Source organism: Triturus cristatus, chromosome 7 (assembly GCF_964204655.1).
Source record: "Triturus cristatus chromosome 7, aTriCri1.1, whole genome shotgun sequence".
Taxonomy (NCBI): domain Eukaryota; kingdom Metazoa; phylum Chordata; class Amphibia; order Caudata; family Salamandridae; genus Triturus; species Triturus cristatus.
The window spans coordinates 1,629,698,713-1,629,718,269 of record NC_140590.1 but is presented as its reverse complement, the minus strand read 5'-3'; the positions used below and the strand labels follow the sequence as shown (position 1 = coordinate 1,629,718,269).

The following is a 19,557-nucleotide window of genomic DNA, read 5'->3' as shown; positions in this document are numbered from 1 at the left end:
TTCAAAGCTGATATCTTGTGAGTCAAACATGCTTTTTTTTGCCAAGGCTCGCTTGAAAAGGGAGCTGTCAAAAAGTTCATTGGCGTATTATTCTATGGTAAAATCAGTGAGTATTACTGAATTTTTGTTTTGAATCTCGATATGCCTTGTCATCACAGAAGACTCTTGACCTATTTTAGATCAAATATGTTTCCTCAGCTTATGTTAGGGTGGCACAAGATCATGAAGCTCTATGTATGTACTTATGATTCGGCTTCTATTTCCGACACTCTACAAATTGTTTTTATCTGTCCTAAATATAATACACTTCGACATAATGTTATTAGTCCGCCTATGCTGCAGATGGATTTTACCCAAGTGTGGCCAGCTATATTGTTTCTGCAATACTTATCCTCTCCAACTGTATGTTTTTACTTATCGTGGTTTTTATCTGGAGTTCTACATTCTGGTCTTTGAGATGTAATCTTTTATTTGTGGTTATAATTTTGATTCTTTCTTCAATGTTATGATGATGAATTGTATGTTTATATGTACTTTTATGATTTGCATTGTTCAAATAAAATAAAGTGATACTTGACTAGAGTTTCAACATGCCAGTGTTTGGGTGTCAGTTTATTTGTGACTGTGTCCGAGTGTCAGTGTCTTAATATCAGTATTCATTCATCAGTGTCCAACAGTCAATGTCTCTGTGTCAATCTTCCTTTGTCCTTGTGCCACAGTCTTTCTGATGTCCTTAAGTCAATGTTCTTTTGTCTAAGCCAATGTCCTAGTGTCACCTTTGTAAATGTTCACATGTGAAGGTCCTAGGCTGAATGTGTTGATCTCAAAGTTTCTCCCATCATTGGCTCTGTGACAGCTTCAACATTTTATTGGTAAACAGATTTTTATTAATTTGTAATAAAACAGATAAAAGCATCACATACGCCACATTGTAATTGCGTGCTAGTTTCATTGTACATCATAATGTAGGTACACATTGTAATCTCAGGATGTCCCTCCTCAAACAGTCAATAGTCTTGCTCTCGAGCAAGGAAATAATGGTTCATCTTAGTTCTGAGGCAGCCCTCAGCTCTTAGTCCTCTAGTGCTTAGTAAAGCGCCGTATTAGGCATGGCTCACCTCGAGGTTCTGCTCCTCAACTAATACCCAACAAAAATCCCCCCTCCTCCCTCCAAACATCCACCCTCCCCACCCCCCAGGCTTGTCGCTAAATCTGTGACAGCTTCCTCATATGAGTGCCTGGGTGCCTCCATGCCCTTGCCCATCTGGTAATGCCCCTATGTCATTGTTTCAGTATACCATAGCAGCGACAGTGTCCATATGTTGGAGCCTTGTTTTATTGTTGGTGCCGTGTTTTATTGTTCCTGAGTCAGTGTGCCAAAATCAGTACCAGAACCAATGTCAATGTCTGCTCATCATTGTCACTCTAGTCAAGACATGCAATTTGCAGGCTGTTTAAACAACACATGGCTGGCTGGCATTTTTCTTTTGACAACTTGAAGCCCTTTAGCCCTGTGGGCGTTGCGCGCCTGCCTGTGTAATTTTAAAATAAACATTGTCTCCTTTCCGGGAAGAGCTAACCCTCCCAGGACGGGGTTAAATTCATAGAGATTAAATGCTTCAGCTACAGTGGGAGGCAGGAAGTCTCCGCTAAAACTGAAAGCAAGGAACAGGAAGTCATTTCAGCTGCAGTGGGAGGCAAAGAGTCTCCTCCGCTATGAAATGGAACATGAAGGAACAGCATTCTATGTCAGGACCGGAGGCTCAGATTATGTTTCTCATTTCTTTACTGTTTAGCCAGTAACAGAAAAGTTTATAAATACTACATTTCCCATGAACGCACACCTATGCCATGCGACCAGCCATAGAGTGTCGCACTATATAAGCTCTGACCAAGGTAACAGTGTCCTCTTTCTTTGCTGCTCCACAGCCAGTTAAGTGCATTATCCTTATACATTTGTGATTGATGTATGTGGTTACTTTCGTATGCAGGGTTGCATATTTTGTTTGATTGTCATTGATTCATGTGGGGTTATTAGATACCTCTTATTCTGGTGGCATTTCATGCTGTTGTTCGTAGTTTCACAATTGTGCCTTTTTGCATTGAGGCATCGCTTCACTCGCAGCGTGTCGCCGATTCCTTGGGAGTGCATTTACCTCCCCGACCGGGTGTCTCACACCCGTATTGCCGCCGGCGGAGGGGGAGAAAAGAAGCAAGGACGCGCAGTCCTCTGTTAATCTCCACGAGTTGGCTCGCGCAGCAGCCATTTTGACTGCTCTCATACGAATGAGAGAGCTTAAATGAATGCGGGAGCAGCACTTTTACTGCTTGTGTGTCCCACTTGATTAGTTTTGCTCTCAGTGACGCCCAGCAAGTTATGTAGTTGCGAGGCTGTATAATTGGCATCAGCTCTGCCTAGAGTGGGTTTTAGCAAGCCCTCCCTCCACCTATTATTATTATTATTATTGTCATTATTACTGACTTGGCTTGCTTGGAGTCGCTCCACCCCCCCTTGACTCCTGTATATCTTCGTATATAGCAATACTAAGTACACCTGTTGTTTTTTTCCCCCTATTGTTTCCTCCTGTGGGACATAGCTGCAGTGCAGCGTACCATCATGTCTGAATACTTCTATGAGGAGGAATACTTTAAGGAGGAACCCTCTGGGTCCATAGAACAGGAGCTGGTGGAATCTCTTTACGCAGGGCTGCAGCATTCTATAAATAAAGCATTAATGAGAGCTGTAGAGACAATAAGGCGGCACCTTTGCGTCCATGCCCAGCAGCAGGGCTGGCTCTCCACCCCTGGCAGTCGCACCAGTTCCAGCGGGAAAGGGATCAAGACCCCCCCCCTCACCCCTCCCCCCCCGCTGCCGATTTTGCAAAACTGGCAAAGGCCATGGCAAGCGACCATGACTACCTTGCCCCTTCCCATGAGGCGGCAAGTGCTGAAACTCAGCGCGATGACGAATAAACCTCCTCAGACCATACATCAGAGAAGAAGGAGGCTCCTAGACCCTCTAAGCAGTTAAAAAAGGAGCGCCACGTGGACACTTTGGCTCAGCCCAAATTGTTCACATTCGAACCTGTAGAGATTGTCCACCCTAACTCCACGGCTTGGTTGCCCCCCAAGGAGGTGGCAGACTATATACAAACCCATCTTAGACAGGCATGCGACAAGGATGTCAGGGCACGGCTAAGATCGGAGTGCCCAAGGCCGGAACTGCCGGGCAAAGTGAAAGAGACCCTGGAGGTAGACCCCTGTATGGTGACGTATTTGAAAAAAGACTCCAAGGATCCAAAAAAGGGAATAGACCGGGCATGGCGATCATGCCAGGACAAACTGTTGGACATGACGGGCCTTTGACAAAAAGTTTGGAAATAGGCTTTAGGACCAAGGAGTCCGCCATGGCAATTGATCCGGAGGAACTGATAGGATCGGCGCAAAGGCCGGTTTGCAGATTAGGAAATGCAAATTGTGCAATGTCCAGCGAGAGAAGACGATCAATCCTACTAAAACTGGACCCCAAGTTGGCTGAACTCTCATCCTTTGAATCTGGCCCTCTAGCTCAGGGCCTTCTATTCGGTCAGCCCTTCCTCAAGGAGCTCTCCAAATTTGTTGCCACTTTCAGTGGGCTGGATAAGGTGCAGAGCTCTCTGAGACGTGCCTTTTGGACGGTTTTCGGCAGGGCCGTTGATACCGAGGGCGGTCGTTTGCCCAAGGCTATAATCAAGGTGCCCCACCTGGCCAGTACCAACAACACCGCGGGGGCTACCAGGACCCCAACTACAACAACTCCTCCTACCCGACCCGACGAGCCAAGAACCGCTTTTGGAAGGGCAGATTCGGAGGAAACCAGGGCGGAAACCAGGATGCCGGAAACGCAGGTGATACTGATCCCATGTCCAGAAGTAATGCTGGGAGGCAGGATCCAATCCTTTGTGGAGGTATGGCGCACGATCTCGCAGGATGCCTGGGTTGTAGAGACGGTGCAGGGTTACAGGCTAGAGCTCAACAGTTCACCCACAGAACACGTTCCCTCACCTCAGATGTCTTTTTCCCAACAAGAGCAAGACTTCATCTCTGAAGCAGGGCCGGTCTGGGAACAAAAACCGTCCCTGGCGATGTGCTCCGCCGCACCCCCCCCCCCCCCCCCCCCCCCCCCGGGGGGTTGAGGGTGCCGCCGAGCTCTTTTCCAGGGCCGGTTTTCCGCCGATTTTGTTACAGGGCCGATTTTGCAAAAACGGCCCTTTAAAAAAACTGCCCTCAGGGGCCCAAAACCGGCCCCCAAGCGTACAGCCCACCGGGGGATTGCCCGGTCCCGGCTACGGCCAGTCCAGCTCTGCTCTGAAGAGATACAGTCTCTGTTGAGGAAGGGGGCCTTGGTAGTCACAGAACCCCATCCCTGAGGCTTTACCAGCAGTATCTTCCTGGTCGAGAAGAAAAGGGGTGGATCCAGACTCGTTTTCAATCTCAAGGAGTTCAATGGCTGGGTAGTTTATCAACATTTCAAGATGGACAGCATCCATCTTCTTCGCGATCTACTCCAGGAAGGAGATTGGATGGTCCGACTGGACCTGAAAGACGCTAACCTGTCGGTTCCCATCTTTGCGCCGCATCGGCGCTTCTTGCAGTCCAGTTGGCAAGGAGTTTACTACGAATACAAGGTTCTCCACTTCAGGCTTTTGTCAGCACCATAGTGCTTCGCGAAGCTCCTTCACCCAGCTGTAAAGTCATTGCGACCCCATAGAGTTCGAGGAATAATTTATTTAGACAACATCATTATCATGGCACGCTGCTCACAAGTAGTAGTGACCCATCTCGACTGGTCGATCAACCTATTGTAGAGTCTGGGGTTCATCGTGAACCCACAGAAGTCATTTTTGACTCCAGCACAGTCGATGGAGTTTTTAGGATTCCAGATCGATTCCCGTCTATTCCAGCTATTCCTCTCAGCACAGAAGGTCAGATCAATCAAGAGAGAGTTGAGATTGATTCTGAATAAGCAGATTGTATCATTGAGGTCAGTAGCTCGAGTGGTGGACCTTCTGTCCTCTTTGATACAAGCAATTTTCCCGGGTCTCTTTCATTATCGAGCGCTCCAAAGATTAAAGATTCAGCATTTCTGGAAAGGCCTCGAGTTTGCAGAACAGATTCCTCTTTTGGAGGAAGCGAGGTTGGAGATGCGATGGTGGTTAGACCACATGGAGGCTTGGAATGGCATGGCCATCTTTGGATCCACTCCGGAAGTGGTGATCGAGTCAGATGCCAGCCGGTGAGGTTTGGGAGCTCGCTGCGGGAAGACTTTCACTGGGTCTGGGTGTCATTGGTCCCAGGAGGAACTCTCTTTACATATAAACTGTCTGGAGCTGCTTGCGGGCTCCTTCGCGATCCGCAGTCTTTCCCCTCGGAAGACAGACTGTTGTATCTTGCTTCGCATGGGCAACGTGTCAGCGTGAGATATGTGAACAAGCTGGGAGGGACGAGGTCCCGAATATTAGCGGAGAACGCCAAAGATTTTTTAGCGCTTTTGTCTTCAGCAAGGAAGTAGCGGAATATCTCCCGGGCTGCAACAACAATGTGGCAGATTGGCATTCACAGTATCTACAGGATTTCAGCATCTGGAGACTCCACCCTCTGATTTTCTAGTCACTGAATCAGCTGGATCTGTTTGTCTCATGTCTGAACAGACAAATTCCAGCCTTTTTCAGTTGGCGTCCAGATCCAGAGGCGATAGCCATGGATGCTTTTCTTCAGAGCTGGCCGACCTCCTTGTGCTATGCCTTTTCCCCGTTTATGATGTATTCCAGAGTGCTGGCACAGGCCCGTCGTCAACGAGTGGAGTTGATACTGATCTCCCCACTCTCGGAGAGCACAGGCTTGATTCCCGGTACTTCTAGAAATGTCATGTGCTTTGTAGATCCTCCTTCTACATTGGTGAAACTTGTTTCTGGACCCTCTGGGATCTCCGCATCCGTTGATAGAGTTGGATCAACTCTATCTGGTGGCTTGGCAAGTTTCCGGGACAGATGGAAGGTCCCCGGACTTTCGGAAGACGCTGACAGATTTATCAACGAGGCCTGGTCAGCTGATACCCACAAGCGATATTCATCAGCTTGGAAACAATGATATAGCCGGTGCTCTCAACAGGAGGTTGATCCCGCTAAGGCACATCTCTTTTTGATTGTACATTTTTTGGCTTCCTTTGCTTCATCTGGCTTGGCTTAAAGGACGGTAAACAATTTTCGATCAGCCATCCCCCAGTGGATGGCAAGCCGATAGGAGAGCATCCCTTGGTGTGCAAATTACTTAGGCGCATTCAGATGGTCAAGCCCCCTTGCCCTAAATACTCAGTGTTATGGGATGTGTCTGTGGTCCTAAAGTTCATACAGGCTTGGCCTGTCAACAAGTATTTATCAAGAAAACAACTGTCTGCCAAATTACCCATGTTGCTGTGTCTGATCTCCTGAAAAATGTTTCAGATGTACGTGCTCTAGATCTAGCGGGACGTAGGTTTTCCCCTGAAGGGGTTACTTTTACCATATCTAAACAAACTAAATGCAATACCTACTCAGTATCATACTGAGCTTTCCCGGATAAACCTAAACAGTGTGTTGTGCAATGTTTAAAAGAGTATGAGGTAAGTACTGCAGAGTTTTGTTCAGACATGAGAGGTCAATTGTTAATTGCACTGCAAAAGCCATTCTGCCCAGTGACCCCGGTCACCTTGTTGAGATGGGTGTGTTGGCTCATGGGCGAAGCAGGGATTGATGTATCCAAATTTGGAGCCCACTCAGCTTGAGGGGTAATGGCGTCCAAATCTTTCCCTCTAGGGGTCAGTCTTGCAGACATTATGAATGCAGCGGATTGGTCAATATAGACCACTTTTATATCATTCTGCTATAAACCTATTGTTGATGTAGCGTCTGTGGTGGTGGCTAAGCTTTGAACAAGCATAATCGGAGCCTCTGGTCATGACATAGAATTTAAAATTTGCAAACAATACTGACGAGAATTTTCAATTCTATTAAGGACTCGGAGGTGAGGAGTTTCCCACCCCAAAAATATTAAAATGTTTTGCATTTATTATGCTGCATGAGCCTATTTTTCCTTTTTTTTCCGGTCCCTTTCTGAGTCATATGATTACTATATCCGGTATGGAGACCGGTGTTACAGTTGTCCTTTTTATTCTCAGGAACTGATAACAAGTAAGGCGTGATGGAGTATGACGCTGCTACGTCCTCACCCCGCAGTCGCTGGTCAGGTTATATCGCTTGGCTCAAGAGGTTACCGGCCTTCGTTGGTTCAGAGCAAGTTCGTGAGTTGAGCCCCGTTGGGCTAAAAGCTGTTCTCTTCGTGTGGAGTTCTATCACAAAGGATGGATCTACGGAATTAATTTCTTGGTTTTAACGACTTAACTGTTGGATGGTTATTCAAAGAAAGAGGACACTGATACATTGGGCAGAGCTTATATAGGGCTACACTGTATGGTTGGTCACGTGACATAGGTGTGTGTTCATGGGAAATGTAGTATTTATAAACTTTTCTGTTATTGGCTGCTGTGAATAAACAGTCGAGAAATGAAAAGCATAATCCTCGCCTCCGAGTCCTTAATAGAATTGAAAATTCTTTTCAGGATTGTTTGCAAATTCTTAACTGTTTTTCCTGTGCTTTTGGTTTTAGCAGAGGAGACTTCCTTCCTCCCACTGCAGCTGAAGCATTTCAGCTCTACGAATTAACTCCCTCCTGGGAAGGTTATCTCGTTAGCTCTTAACATGACAAAAGCATGGTCACGTTGTGCCCCTTCGAATTCCCCTCCCTCCTCCAACCCTCTGTTACCGGAGTTCTCCAATAAAAAATACCCATTTGAAATGGGTGAAAACTTGTGACGCGGGACAGTGGAACACGAACAAAGGTAAGATTTTAGGGTGGAGTGCGCGCCCCCCACCCCCGAGATGGTGTCCTGACCCCCAGGGGGCGCGCCCCACAAATTGAAGAACTCTGCTAGTAAAGTTCTCATACCCTCATTTAAACTTGTAGAAAGTGCACGAATGTGGGGAAAACACGAGACAAAGTGTGGTCGGTCTTTAAACCGTTTTCTCATAATTTAATTATGAGCAAGCTGGTGTTGAAAGAGAGGTGAGGTCTGTCTAAAAAATGTTGGTCTATTGTACGTAAACAGTGGAGAAATTATGGTTCTTTCTTTGCCTCACACCAGTTTATGGCTGTAGGGAACTCTTTGCGTTTCTTGTGGAAGCCAAATAATTCACAGCTGCTCTGACATGGTAGATTTCTTGTGTAGTTTGATGGGGCATTGCACTTTTAATATTTTTTTTAAACGATGGGCATTATTACAAAGGGCAGTTGGCCTCAATAAGTTACATGAAATATTGTAATCCCATTAATATGGAAACATAGGTCACTTACTTTTTTATTCCTAATGAATTAAGTTTTGCCATTTCTTCCTACTAAATAAAGTTTCTAATTCATAGGAGATGCAATCGTGCCATCCAGGCTGTAAGACTGCACCGGCAGCTAAGTTCTGAAGGCACAGACTTCCTCTTTGCCAACAACAACTGTTATCAAGATCTTCAAGATTCTGTAATGGCAATGGTGATATTGAAATCACCCGTTTATAGCGCATCCTGGTTCACTTTTGCAATTTCTAAGCGCCATAAAAACAACTGTTATGGTTACTTTTCTCCTTGTGCTCTGTGCCATGGGATCCGCTCTACCCCTTCTAACCCTAGGCACTTTATTTTGATGAAACAAATCCAGCAACATACATGATGCATTAATAGATGTGGGTACTGGGACAGTTGTAGCAGTGCCAGTGTTAACTTTGCTTTTGCACCATAATATGTAACATCAGTCTCGCATACTACAATGGGTTGATGCACCGGTTGTAGACACCTCCGATCACATGATCAAACCCTAGTAAGGCTAACCCAGCCTGTCATCTTTCTGAGATGCCTGCCATTTGCATGAGGGTGTTTTGGTGAGGGCTTCGGATTTGGCAAGGACTGCTGCAGATCCTTGCTCTCACTGCATGTTCCTTTAGAATCAGGTTGGACAATGAATGTGTGTAGTGATGATGGGCGAAATTTGTGAAATTCGCTTTTACATAATTACTTACAATTTCAGGAAAATTACATGAAATTATGCATAGTTAGACACAAAAAGGTGCATTTTGCGCTGAGAAAATGGTATGAAAAACACAGCTGTCACGAACAGTAGCCACTCACTTTGTTCTTGCACTCCACTGCTAGAATTTCGCAACAAACTAGCGTAAATATGCAGTGTGGAGTAATGGCATAATTTCAGACATTTTACTGTGGAAGCGTAATGCAGAATTACCCAAATTCGGTGAATTACGCCAGCACACTTTAAATATCCACAGGGCCTACATAGTGGCACCCCCCTCTTGCTGCATCAGGGGCAGCTGGTCGATATATAATATCCCACTCTTTTTTTTTAATTCTCTAACGCTCCATAGCTTGTCAGCCTCTCAAAGGTTCTGACAGCCTTCCTCCAAGAAACCCTTTCTCCATTACTGATGTTTCTTGGAAAACTACGAGCAGGGGTGCTGTGGGCCTTAATTCAAGCAAGGAAGATGGATTTCCTTAGCACAATGTAGAAAAATAAAATACAGACCCAGTTGCTGCCCAGAAGCAGAGGATGGGTGTTAACGACCCTTATACAAGTAAGGAAAATGCACCTTTACCACTGGCAGAGGCGCAACGTGAGCCAAATCTCGGAGGGGGTTGGGGGGGCTAATAAAAATTTCCAGGGGGGCTAATTCTTCCAGCAATAGGCAGAGTGGAGATGCGGGGGCTCTAAGAAGGGGTGGAAAAACAACAAAGCCTCATCAACAAGTAAGTGGTCTTTTGAAGACCTGTGAAGTACTCGGGTGCAGGCGCGGTGCGTCCATAGGGGCGTGGGGGCGTAGCCCCCCCGCCCGCGCCCGCAGCTCCCTCCTAGCTCCCTCTGTGAATGGCAGTCAGCATGACGTCGGACCGTGGGCGGTCCGGCGTCATGTTGACTGACATCATTGTCAGAGGCATTTGGGAAAGTCAGCACAAGTGCGCATGAGTGGGCATGGAGCTTAATTTTTACTCCGTGCCCAGTCATGCGTACTTGTATTTTTGCTGTCTTGCGCATGCCCATTAGGAGCCCCTCGGTCTCCTAATGGGCAGGCGGCGGGCGAGGAGTAGGCGGTGCCGTCAGCCAATCCTGGCGCTGCTGCAGCGCCAGGATTGGCTGAGGGCCGGGTTGCAGTCACTTGCGTCACGTCACGTGGACGTGGTGTTTTGGACCGTTTGAAGGGGCAGAGAGAGGCGCCAAACGCGGACCAGGAGAAGAGGCGGTCAGGTAAGTGTTTTTTAATTTTTAATAATACATGAAGTGCAGCTTTTACTCTTTTTTCTGCTCGAATCCTTTTTCAATATTAGTGAATATTTTTCTCTGACCATGAGATGCCGGGTGGCCTCTGGGTATAGTTTATTTTCTTGAAAATGTTTGTTCAGTGCCCTACGGGTCTTACTAATCAGCGAGAATGCCGGAAAGCATCTTGGGGTGAAATGAATTTTTTGCTAATCAGTTTTGTTAAGTAATGATGCCATCTTCATTGGGCGCCGTGAGTGACAGAGTCAATCCCGTGCCCTTTGTACCTGCTTGTCAGGAAGCTGCACCCAGCCACGCGGGGCTGGAAGGGAGCGCTCCCAGGCATTGTTCCCTGACATAAGGAGTGAGGGAAAGTATTTACATTATTACTAGCGGAGTTTAGCGGGTCAGACGCAAATAAACTGTGGAGGGTTACATTGAGAGTATAATTTTGAAGACAAGGGGGCTGCTCAGGAGAGGTCGCTATTGCAGCAGGCAGCAACAGAGAACGCTGCTATGGCAGTTTGTCGGGTACAGTGTTATTGTACTGTGTTCTGCTTGCTGCCTATGAGTTGTCTGGTGATGTGCTTTTACAGTGTATTGCAGGGTGCTGTGTGGTTTATTTCATGATTCTTCGATTCCTATGTATGGCAGGGTGCTCTACTTGTGGGTTATTTTATGATGCATCTGGAGTTTATCATTCTTGTGCTTGCTGTCTGTTTGTTCTTTTATGATGTACCTGTACATTGTCATAGCAGAGAGCTCTGTTTACTGGCTTTCTTATGATTTGTCTATGATGTACCTGTGCACTGTGCATTGCTAGCGTGTAAGTTCTTTTGTAATACAGTTATTTACTTTAGTTGGAGGGTCCTCTGGTCGCGCGTTATTTTATGACGCATGGGGGCGGCTGGTGACATTTGTAAATGGCGGGATATGTACTTAGCTGGGATCAGAGTTGGGAAGGTCTAATTTTGATTGCAAGTGTTTTGAAGAAAATCCATGGAGGGGAAGGGGTGTTTTGGTCCTAGTTTGAGAGTGCGTTTTGACGCGACTTTGTTACGGGGCACTTTTACGCCCCGCCATTTTCAAATGTCACCAGCCGCCCCTGCTCGGGTGCGGCTGCAATAAGAGGGACGCCAGACCAGCCAGCCCACAGCAGCTCGAACCTGTCAGTGTGTGTGTACAGGAAGCTGTCTCAGCCCGGGCTGACACACAGGGGGGGGGGGGGGGGCTGAAGCCCTTTGAGCCCTATGGGCGTTGCACGCCTGACCACTGGTTTGGTAGCAGAAACATCCATACGTGTGGTGGACCGTCACACTTTTAGGCCTTGGTGCAGCTTCACCTCTTGCACTATTGGTAGCTTTACCCCTAAGTCAACTGCACGTGCTGCACAAGGTGCCACTGCACATGCTAATCAATACATACCTGTGTTTTGTTTGCATTTCAGCACCTTTTAACATCACAGGCTGCTGAAAATGTCCACTTATTGTGCATGTCTAGGCATGGGAATGGATATTCGGAGGAGGGGAGGGCTTTGAGAAAATCAAAGTAACTTTTTAATGTAAAGAAGAGCTGGTTTCACGTTAATAACAAGGGACAAACCTGGAACAAAGGGAGAGCCAGCAGTCGTTTGCATGTATGTAGCGAAATCATTTCCAGTGTTTTTTTGTTTTTTTTTACCATATTCAAAATCATACCTCACCCTTGCTTAAAAAATTGCAACACTTTGTTTCTTTGGAAATGTTTTTGTTAGAATGCAATGTAATTCTCTCACTTTATCTTGGTTGCTTCAATACCTGGTTGGTTTCATTTAATTTAATAGCAGGGCACTTGACCCTCCCGTCCTGAAAGTTGCCCAGAGAGATTCATGGGTGGGGGCAAAAATACACATAGACTGGCCAGGCCAAGATGGGAAAGTCAAGCATGACTTTCAGGGAATCATCATATGAACCTCAAATTTAGTGCAACCTATTGGCTTACAAGTGAGACTGTTCACGTATTTGCAAATGACCTGGTTGGAGTTTCAGCTTCCAATTTCTGTTTCCAATTTTGTCTTTCGGTGAATACCGTTCTTGAATCTTACTAGAGTTTTCAAGTGTATTTGTAGTGGGAAAGAACTTCGTGTTTGAACAGGATCGTTTATCTGGCTTCTGTTTTGCGCTCTTATCTAGTAGTTTTTGTAAGCCCTTCAGAATGCTTAACCGTATTTGTGCTAGATATTATAGGAAGAGAAGCCTGTATCCCACTTATGTCTCGATTAAGGCTGAAGACGGGTGAAACACACGTACAATGCTGTTCATTACCTAGCTGCACCTTGGTGCGATAGAACAACAAGACATAGTGACATTTACTTCTAACACACAGACTCAGTCTCCTCCTCCACCCCACCCTCTTTACTTCTCAGGCACCGTGGCCCGTGTATAGCTGCAACCCGTATAGTGTGCGTGATATCTGTGTCAGCCTTACTCTGCATGCTCTGTGTACCCCCGGGGTTCAGGTCATGTTTGTTGTAAGTGACTGCACGTCCAGTTGCTGCTGCACGCACACAAAGCATGATACAACGGCTGGTGTGATTTGAATGTTGAGCACAGCCAGACAATAATATAGCTGAGTGGCATACAGCTGATGTGCGTGCATGAGCCATGTTCCGCTGCTGAATATTGTGGGTAATGTTTTGTGTATTTATGTGATACAAACACATGCACAAGCCAGTGTTCAGCCAGAAACATATTAGGTCTGTTTTTGCTGGCTGTGTCAAGCTATGATTTGCTGTAGTAAATCATAGCATAAGACGACATTCATTGAAAACCTTTGGCTGAGTGGACCTTATGTTTCCCCACCCAGTGATTTGGGCACTGATCATGCACTCCCCAAACAAGTCACTCACAGCACTTTCCTGTTGTAGCACTCAGGTCCTCACCACTTCCCATGTCTAGCAGTCATTTGCTATGAACCACTGGCTGCCCATCCCTGAAAACACGTAGCAATGAGGAACAACATCTAGAGGCCCTTGCAAGCAACAGACCAGACCTGAAGCTGGGAGCGCTGTTGATGGGCAGGACCCTAAAGGTGCTGCATTGAGTTAGAAAGTGACATTTATTTCATCTGCCCACATGTACACATCAGAAATGCCTGTAGTGAGCAGATCAGTAGTGGTGGTGGGGACGCAGCTCTTGAATGGTAAGATTGCATCTTGAGGGGCTTAAGCGAGAATGGTGGAAGGTGCCTGGGGTAAGGGCAGAGCTCAATAATCCTAAGCATGCGTGGTCAGTGCATTGATGCCAAGAATGTGGTGAACAAACATGTCCCATATACAAATACAAAAAGACATACTCCTGAACCTGAAAGCCCACCCAATAAATTCCCTAATCGATCCCTGTCTCTCAGGGACTCCCACATGACCATTTAGATGATCACTCCCAGAAAATCCAGTTGGTCTCGCCTTTGCAAGTGTCAATGTTCTGTGTGTCTGCAATAACCAGCAGACAGCGCTTTACAAAAACACTACATTAAGTAGTTAAATTAAAGTATTTTTACGTTGTGTGCTCTTTTGTATTACATTATCTACGAAATATAGGTAATTGAAGGAAATTGCTGTTGGGAATGCTGCCCTGAGTACGTGCAATGCACACCGCTACCACAGATGTGTGTAAAACATAGGAGGACTTTGGTGTACACAGTACATTCTTTAGTTCAGTGGCGTCTCTTACTTCGGATATGTTATCTGTAGAGTAACTGGTGACGTTATATCTGATGTATTTGGAAAGTAATCAACAATGACAGTGTCTGTAATGGGTACAGGTTCAAAAGGAGTCCAGTGGGAGTAAAGATGGCATAGTTAATGTAAATTGGGGTTTGATACTGGTCACCTAGCTATAGTCACAAAATATGTTTTGTTCATGAAATTTCTATGTTTTTCTACTAAGACTTTCTAACTTGGAGGGTTCTTTGTTTCTACAATTGGTCCTAGTTAAAGTCGGATCTCCTGCTCAGGAATTACATTTTTTTTATTATTGTTTTTTGTTTCTCTCCTCTCATCTCCCATCCGCCCAGCAGTAACACAGATTCCCGAGACCGGCTCCTCCCTACCATTGGCCCGAATAAGGCACAGCGGAAACGCACCACCAGCCAGTGCAAATCGGAGCCTCCACTGCTGCGCACTAGCAAGCGGACCATCTACACCGCAGGCAGGCCACCATGGTACAACGAACATGGCACCCAGTCCAAGGAGGCCTTCGTCATTGGTGAGACCCTTGAGCGCAATCGAGAGTGACCTCAACAAAATGACAGCACATTTTGTATCTGGAGCCCTCCTTGGTTCACACTTGGAACCTCGTGAGAGGAGAAGTGAATTCAGCTCAGACGTTTTGTCAGTGTCAAGGGATCCACCAGCTACAAAAAGAATATCGGAGTTGTCACTTACGGATCTCTCCTGTTTGAATGATGTAATTTAGTAAGCATTTGTTTCTGAGCGAATGAACCAAGTGGTCTGGCAGGTTCACGTGATTAGAAGTAGTATACCCGAGAAATAGGAGATGAATTATGATGGTTCATGGCTGTACTCTGATGGTAATGTTGGTTTGTTGCCTGATATCGCTACCCCAGAAGGTGCAATCCCTGGGTAGCTATAAGGATCTTCGACTGGCAGTGGAAAGTTGACCGTCTAGTGAGATTGGTGCAAAGAGATAGACTGCAAAAAAGTGATGGGGCGATTACTTGAATTGGAGTAGTAAAATAGATGTAGATAAATTACATATCATATAATTTAATTTTATGTATTTTAAGACATACCAAATCCCATATATATATATATATATATATATATATATATATATATATATATATATTGATATATACATATATATATATATATATATATATATATATATATATATATATTGATATATACATATATATATTATCTACTGGCGGTCGCCAGTAGATAGTTATAGTTAGGGCCGTCTTTCCATAGGAAATCTGAAAATTCTATTTTGAATAACTTTGGCGCCGGTTGACGAATCCTCGCAAATTTTTCAAAATAGGTGGGGCGCTCCACTCCACTCCTACCCTGAAAGTCTCGGGGTGATTAGTCAAGCGGGGGCCGAGAAAAATGGGGGTCCCAAAACGCGTTTTCCCCATGCATTTTTCCATAGGGACCTTTAGTTCAAGGTACAGCCTGAACGGCTGAACAGAATTATTTGAAATTTGGCAAAGAGAAAGTCCTCAGGTCAGGGATGTGCCTTTTAAATATCTGGAGTCAATCTGTTCAGTAGTTCCTGAGAAAATTTCAGTTAAAAGTACATATATATCTATAGGCGCGCACCGTTCGCGTACGGTAAGCATACCGTACGCGCACGCTGACGTGCGCGAGCGTAATTCTGATTGGTGGTTACATGACAGTAAACATTCCAGTCGGTCGAAATCAGGAAGTGTCGTCCGCCATTTTGTCTCTCGCAGTCTGAGGCAGTGAAAAACAAAGGTGGAGAATGTGAAAAGGGGGCAGGGTGGACAGTTCCTGACCCCCTAGCCTTTGTCAGGGGATCACTTAAGGACCCCCAAGGATGAAAAAAACATTTTTTTTTTTTCGAAAAAACGCGGGGTGCGCGCACTGTGCGCGCACGGCACGCACAACGCATCGTGGGTGCTTGGTGCGCGAAGCGCACTGAGCACCCACAGCGCGCGCACGGTGAAGAACCTGAAAAAAAAAATATTAATAAATACATAACTTAGCATTTAAAAAACCGTACAAATTAACTTAAAAAACCATAGGTTTCACACACGTTATAGTTAGAAATTAGCATTTAAAAAACCTTGCAAATTCACTTAAAAAACCATAGGTTTCACACATGTTATAGTTAGCTGGACATTTCCCTCGTAAAAAACCAATGAAATTCCCCCGTTATAGTTAGTGCAGGCAACTATAACTCACGCGACCGCAATCCTCTGCTGATGACGTCAGATATTACATCACTGTATTTAGACACCTATTTACCCATGTCTCCTTCCATTAATCTTTAGCTATACATATATTACAAATATTTATTTTTCAGAAAGACACATATTTAATTAGTGATGTAATATCTGACGTCATCAGCAGAGGATTGCGGTCGCGTGAGTTATAGTTGCCTGCACTAACTATAACGGGGGAATTTCATTGGTTTTATACGAGGGAAATGTCCAGCTAACTATAACATGTGTGAAACCTATGGTTTTTTAAGTGATATATATATATATATATATATTTATTTAAAAACTCCATTAAAGAAGTCCATATCATTTACAAGCATTAAAGTTAAACCCTGATTTTCAGCCAGACCACCTGACTCCTTACTACCCCTTCCAAATCGGTGCTGTTCCCGGTATGCAGACAACAGGGCAGAGGTACATGGGCATCCCAGCTTAAACACGTTACGGACGGTTTCCAATATCTAGGTATATATATATATCTCCCTGCCCCAAGACCTCATGGGCACGCAATATTAACCCGCTCCTTGCCGGCCTCTGTGATGAGACTTCCATATGGTCATCCCTACCTCTCTCGCTATATGGACGTTCGGAAAGTTTTGAAATGGTCTCTCTCTCCAGAGTGCTTTATCGACTTCAAAACTTCCCATATCATATACTGCGGGCATGGTTCGCGCAAATAAACGCTATAGTTAACAAATTCTTATGGGGTGGGGGAGCAGTTAGAGTGGCGCTACAGACCTGTGTGCAATCTACATATTGCGGCGATATTGCTGCTGCAGACATATACTCGTACTATGTGGCCTCTCACCTCCTGGTCATCAATGAATGGTGGTATAACACACCTACAGACCCTGCGTTTGCTCTAGCACACAGAGCAATGGAAGGGATTCCCCTCCTTCGGTTATTATATAGCGCGCAGAATCTTGATTCTCTTCCGCACACCAGCAGAACGACAATTCAGCTGTGGCGATAAACGGTCCGGCAAATGGGGTGGCACGGACGTCTGACTCAGACTACGCCCTTGTGGCATGGTACCTACTTACGCCAGGTGACAACATTGAAGGGGTTCCATCAGTGGGATCAAACCGGCATCTCCACACTAGGGGGTTCCGGAGTAACGTGCTACTCACCGAAATGCACTTCGAAACCTAAGCAGGAGTAGCAAGTGCTATATAAATGCAAACTTTTTTTCCCTCTTCTATCCCTCCACTACCCTTCTCGATCAAAATAACTGACTAACCTATCCACCACTCAAATTACTTTCATATTTCACTACACTAATTCACCACTTATCCTTTATGGGTTCCTAAGTAGTGTGCTACACGCTGAAAAAGCGCTTCAACTCCTTATCAGTGGTTGCAAGCGCTATATAAATGCAAACCTTTTCCCTCTTCTATCCTTCCACTATCCTTCTCAATTCAAATATTTGACTAACATACCCACCACTCAAATTACTTTCATATTTCACTATAATAATTCACCACTAGTCCTTTATGGGTTCTGAAATAGCGTGCTACTAACAGAAAAAGCGCTTTGATGCCTCGTCAGGGGTAGTAAGGGCTATATAAATGCAATTACAATACAATACACTACAAAAGCTTTAAAAACTCCTCAAAGTGAATATAAGTCAGTGTAGGCTTAGAAAGGGATGCTTGAGGTGTTTAGGTGAGCACATCTATTAGGAATAGTGATAATCCCTGTGATTTGAACACACATGGCAAACAACACAGTTAACAATACAAAAACGAATAAATACACTACATAAAGCAAAAGTTTTGCTCCATAGGTCCTCCGGTGGCCAGATGAGCTTGTAAGCGAGAGCATTGGTTCTCGAGTCCTCGCTTCTGTGTTGCAGAGCGCCGGACTACTAGTCCGTGCGATCTGAGTAAAAATGGCGGCTTCCAATGGAACCACTTTTTAGCCTCGATTTTATAAAAAGGCACCACAGGTCAAGTAAGGTAACATTCATGCCCTGGATTGGTTCCTTTAGGTTATTCAACTGAGGGGACGCATTGATGAAATGAGCACGTCGTAGCCGATTTTTGTTCTCATAACTGGACAACTTCTTTACGTGCTCAATTTGGATTGCCCTGAAATGCTTAAATACCCAAAGAGTGTGACTACAGGCTCGCCTTGCCACCAAGGGCCATATGGAGCAAAACGTTTGCTTTATTAATATATGTAGTTTCTTCCTTGCACATTTTTTGTATTGCTAAGTGTGTTGTTTGCAATGTGTGTTCAAATAACATGGATTATCACTATTCCTAATAGATGTTCTCACCTAAACACCTCATTAAGCATCCCTTTCTAAGCATACACTGACTTTCATTCACTTTGAGGCATTTTTAAAGCTACTTTGCACAGCATGCTTTACCTTTGTAGCTGGTTAAGGTGTCCTGTTACCTTTGTATCTACCATACCCTATGGCAGGCTAATTCTCTCCTTATATATTGCAGGTTGTATATTTATAAGTATACAGAGTGTGTGAAGTCACTTTGTGTCAATTATAATATTGGACCAGGATTGGACTCAAGGAGTTGGTTCCTAGGTCCTGAAGAAAGCCACGGATTAATGGCTTGAAACATGTAGGCCTGTAGAAAAGAAGGGTCATTACATCCATATTTTCTATTTTTCTCCCCATTTTTTAACCATTTGTCTGGAGGACTGATGAAAGAATTGCTCTCCTACCAAGTAGCAATTCTATCACCATCTAGAGCATACCATTTAGTGCTCTCGCGTAATTCCAGGTAGTACTACACCCCGTTCCGTAGCGCAGTGGGAGGAAACCTATGAGGAAGCATGCCACCAAGGGGCAACCCTGATGGGTGATGGTTATATAAAAAAGCCTTGCATTTTTTCCCACCCTGCAGGAGTTTAGCATACTCTACAAAGATGGGCTCCTTTTTCTTAAGATATATGCAACTAGGAAGACGAGCCCCTCTGGGACACTCCTCTTATCGCCCCCTTCTTTTGATATAGCAATTACCACTTTACCATTTTTTGCTGAACTGATCATTGTTAATGTCCCCAGCCTGTATAATTCATAGAGTGCATGGGGAAGTGGTTTATTGGCCATTTGAGTTACGGTTCTCAACTATTGGCAGTTTTAAATTGAAAATAGGTACGAACTAGGGGAGAATTTAACATTTCCTTCTGGTTGTAGAGTTGTATCGTATCCTAATAACAGGTATGCAGTGGGAATCTATT

The 19,557-nt window shown here is 45.0% G+C and overlaps 1 protein-coding gene across 4 annotated transcripts in view; it reads left to right on the top strand.

Moving 5' to 3' along the window:
* UCKL1 (uridine-cytidine kinase 1 like 1) overlaps nt 1-19,557 on the top strand; it is a 317,450-nt gene that overhangs the window by 156,197 nt on the left and 141,696 nt on the right. For 2 of the 4 annotated variants that reach the window (XM_085619653.1, XM_085619655.1), the window contains exon 2: nt 14,440-14,627. In XM_085619653.1, coding sequence (XP_085475779.1) covers nt 14,440-14,627 — 188 coding nt within the window. Of the gene's footprint in view, nt 1-14,436; nt 14,628-19,557 lie in introns of all 4 variants that reach the window. The other 2 variants (XM_085619652.1, XM_085619654.1) reach the window with 1 other exon arrangement.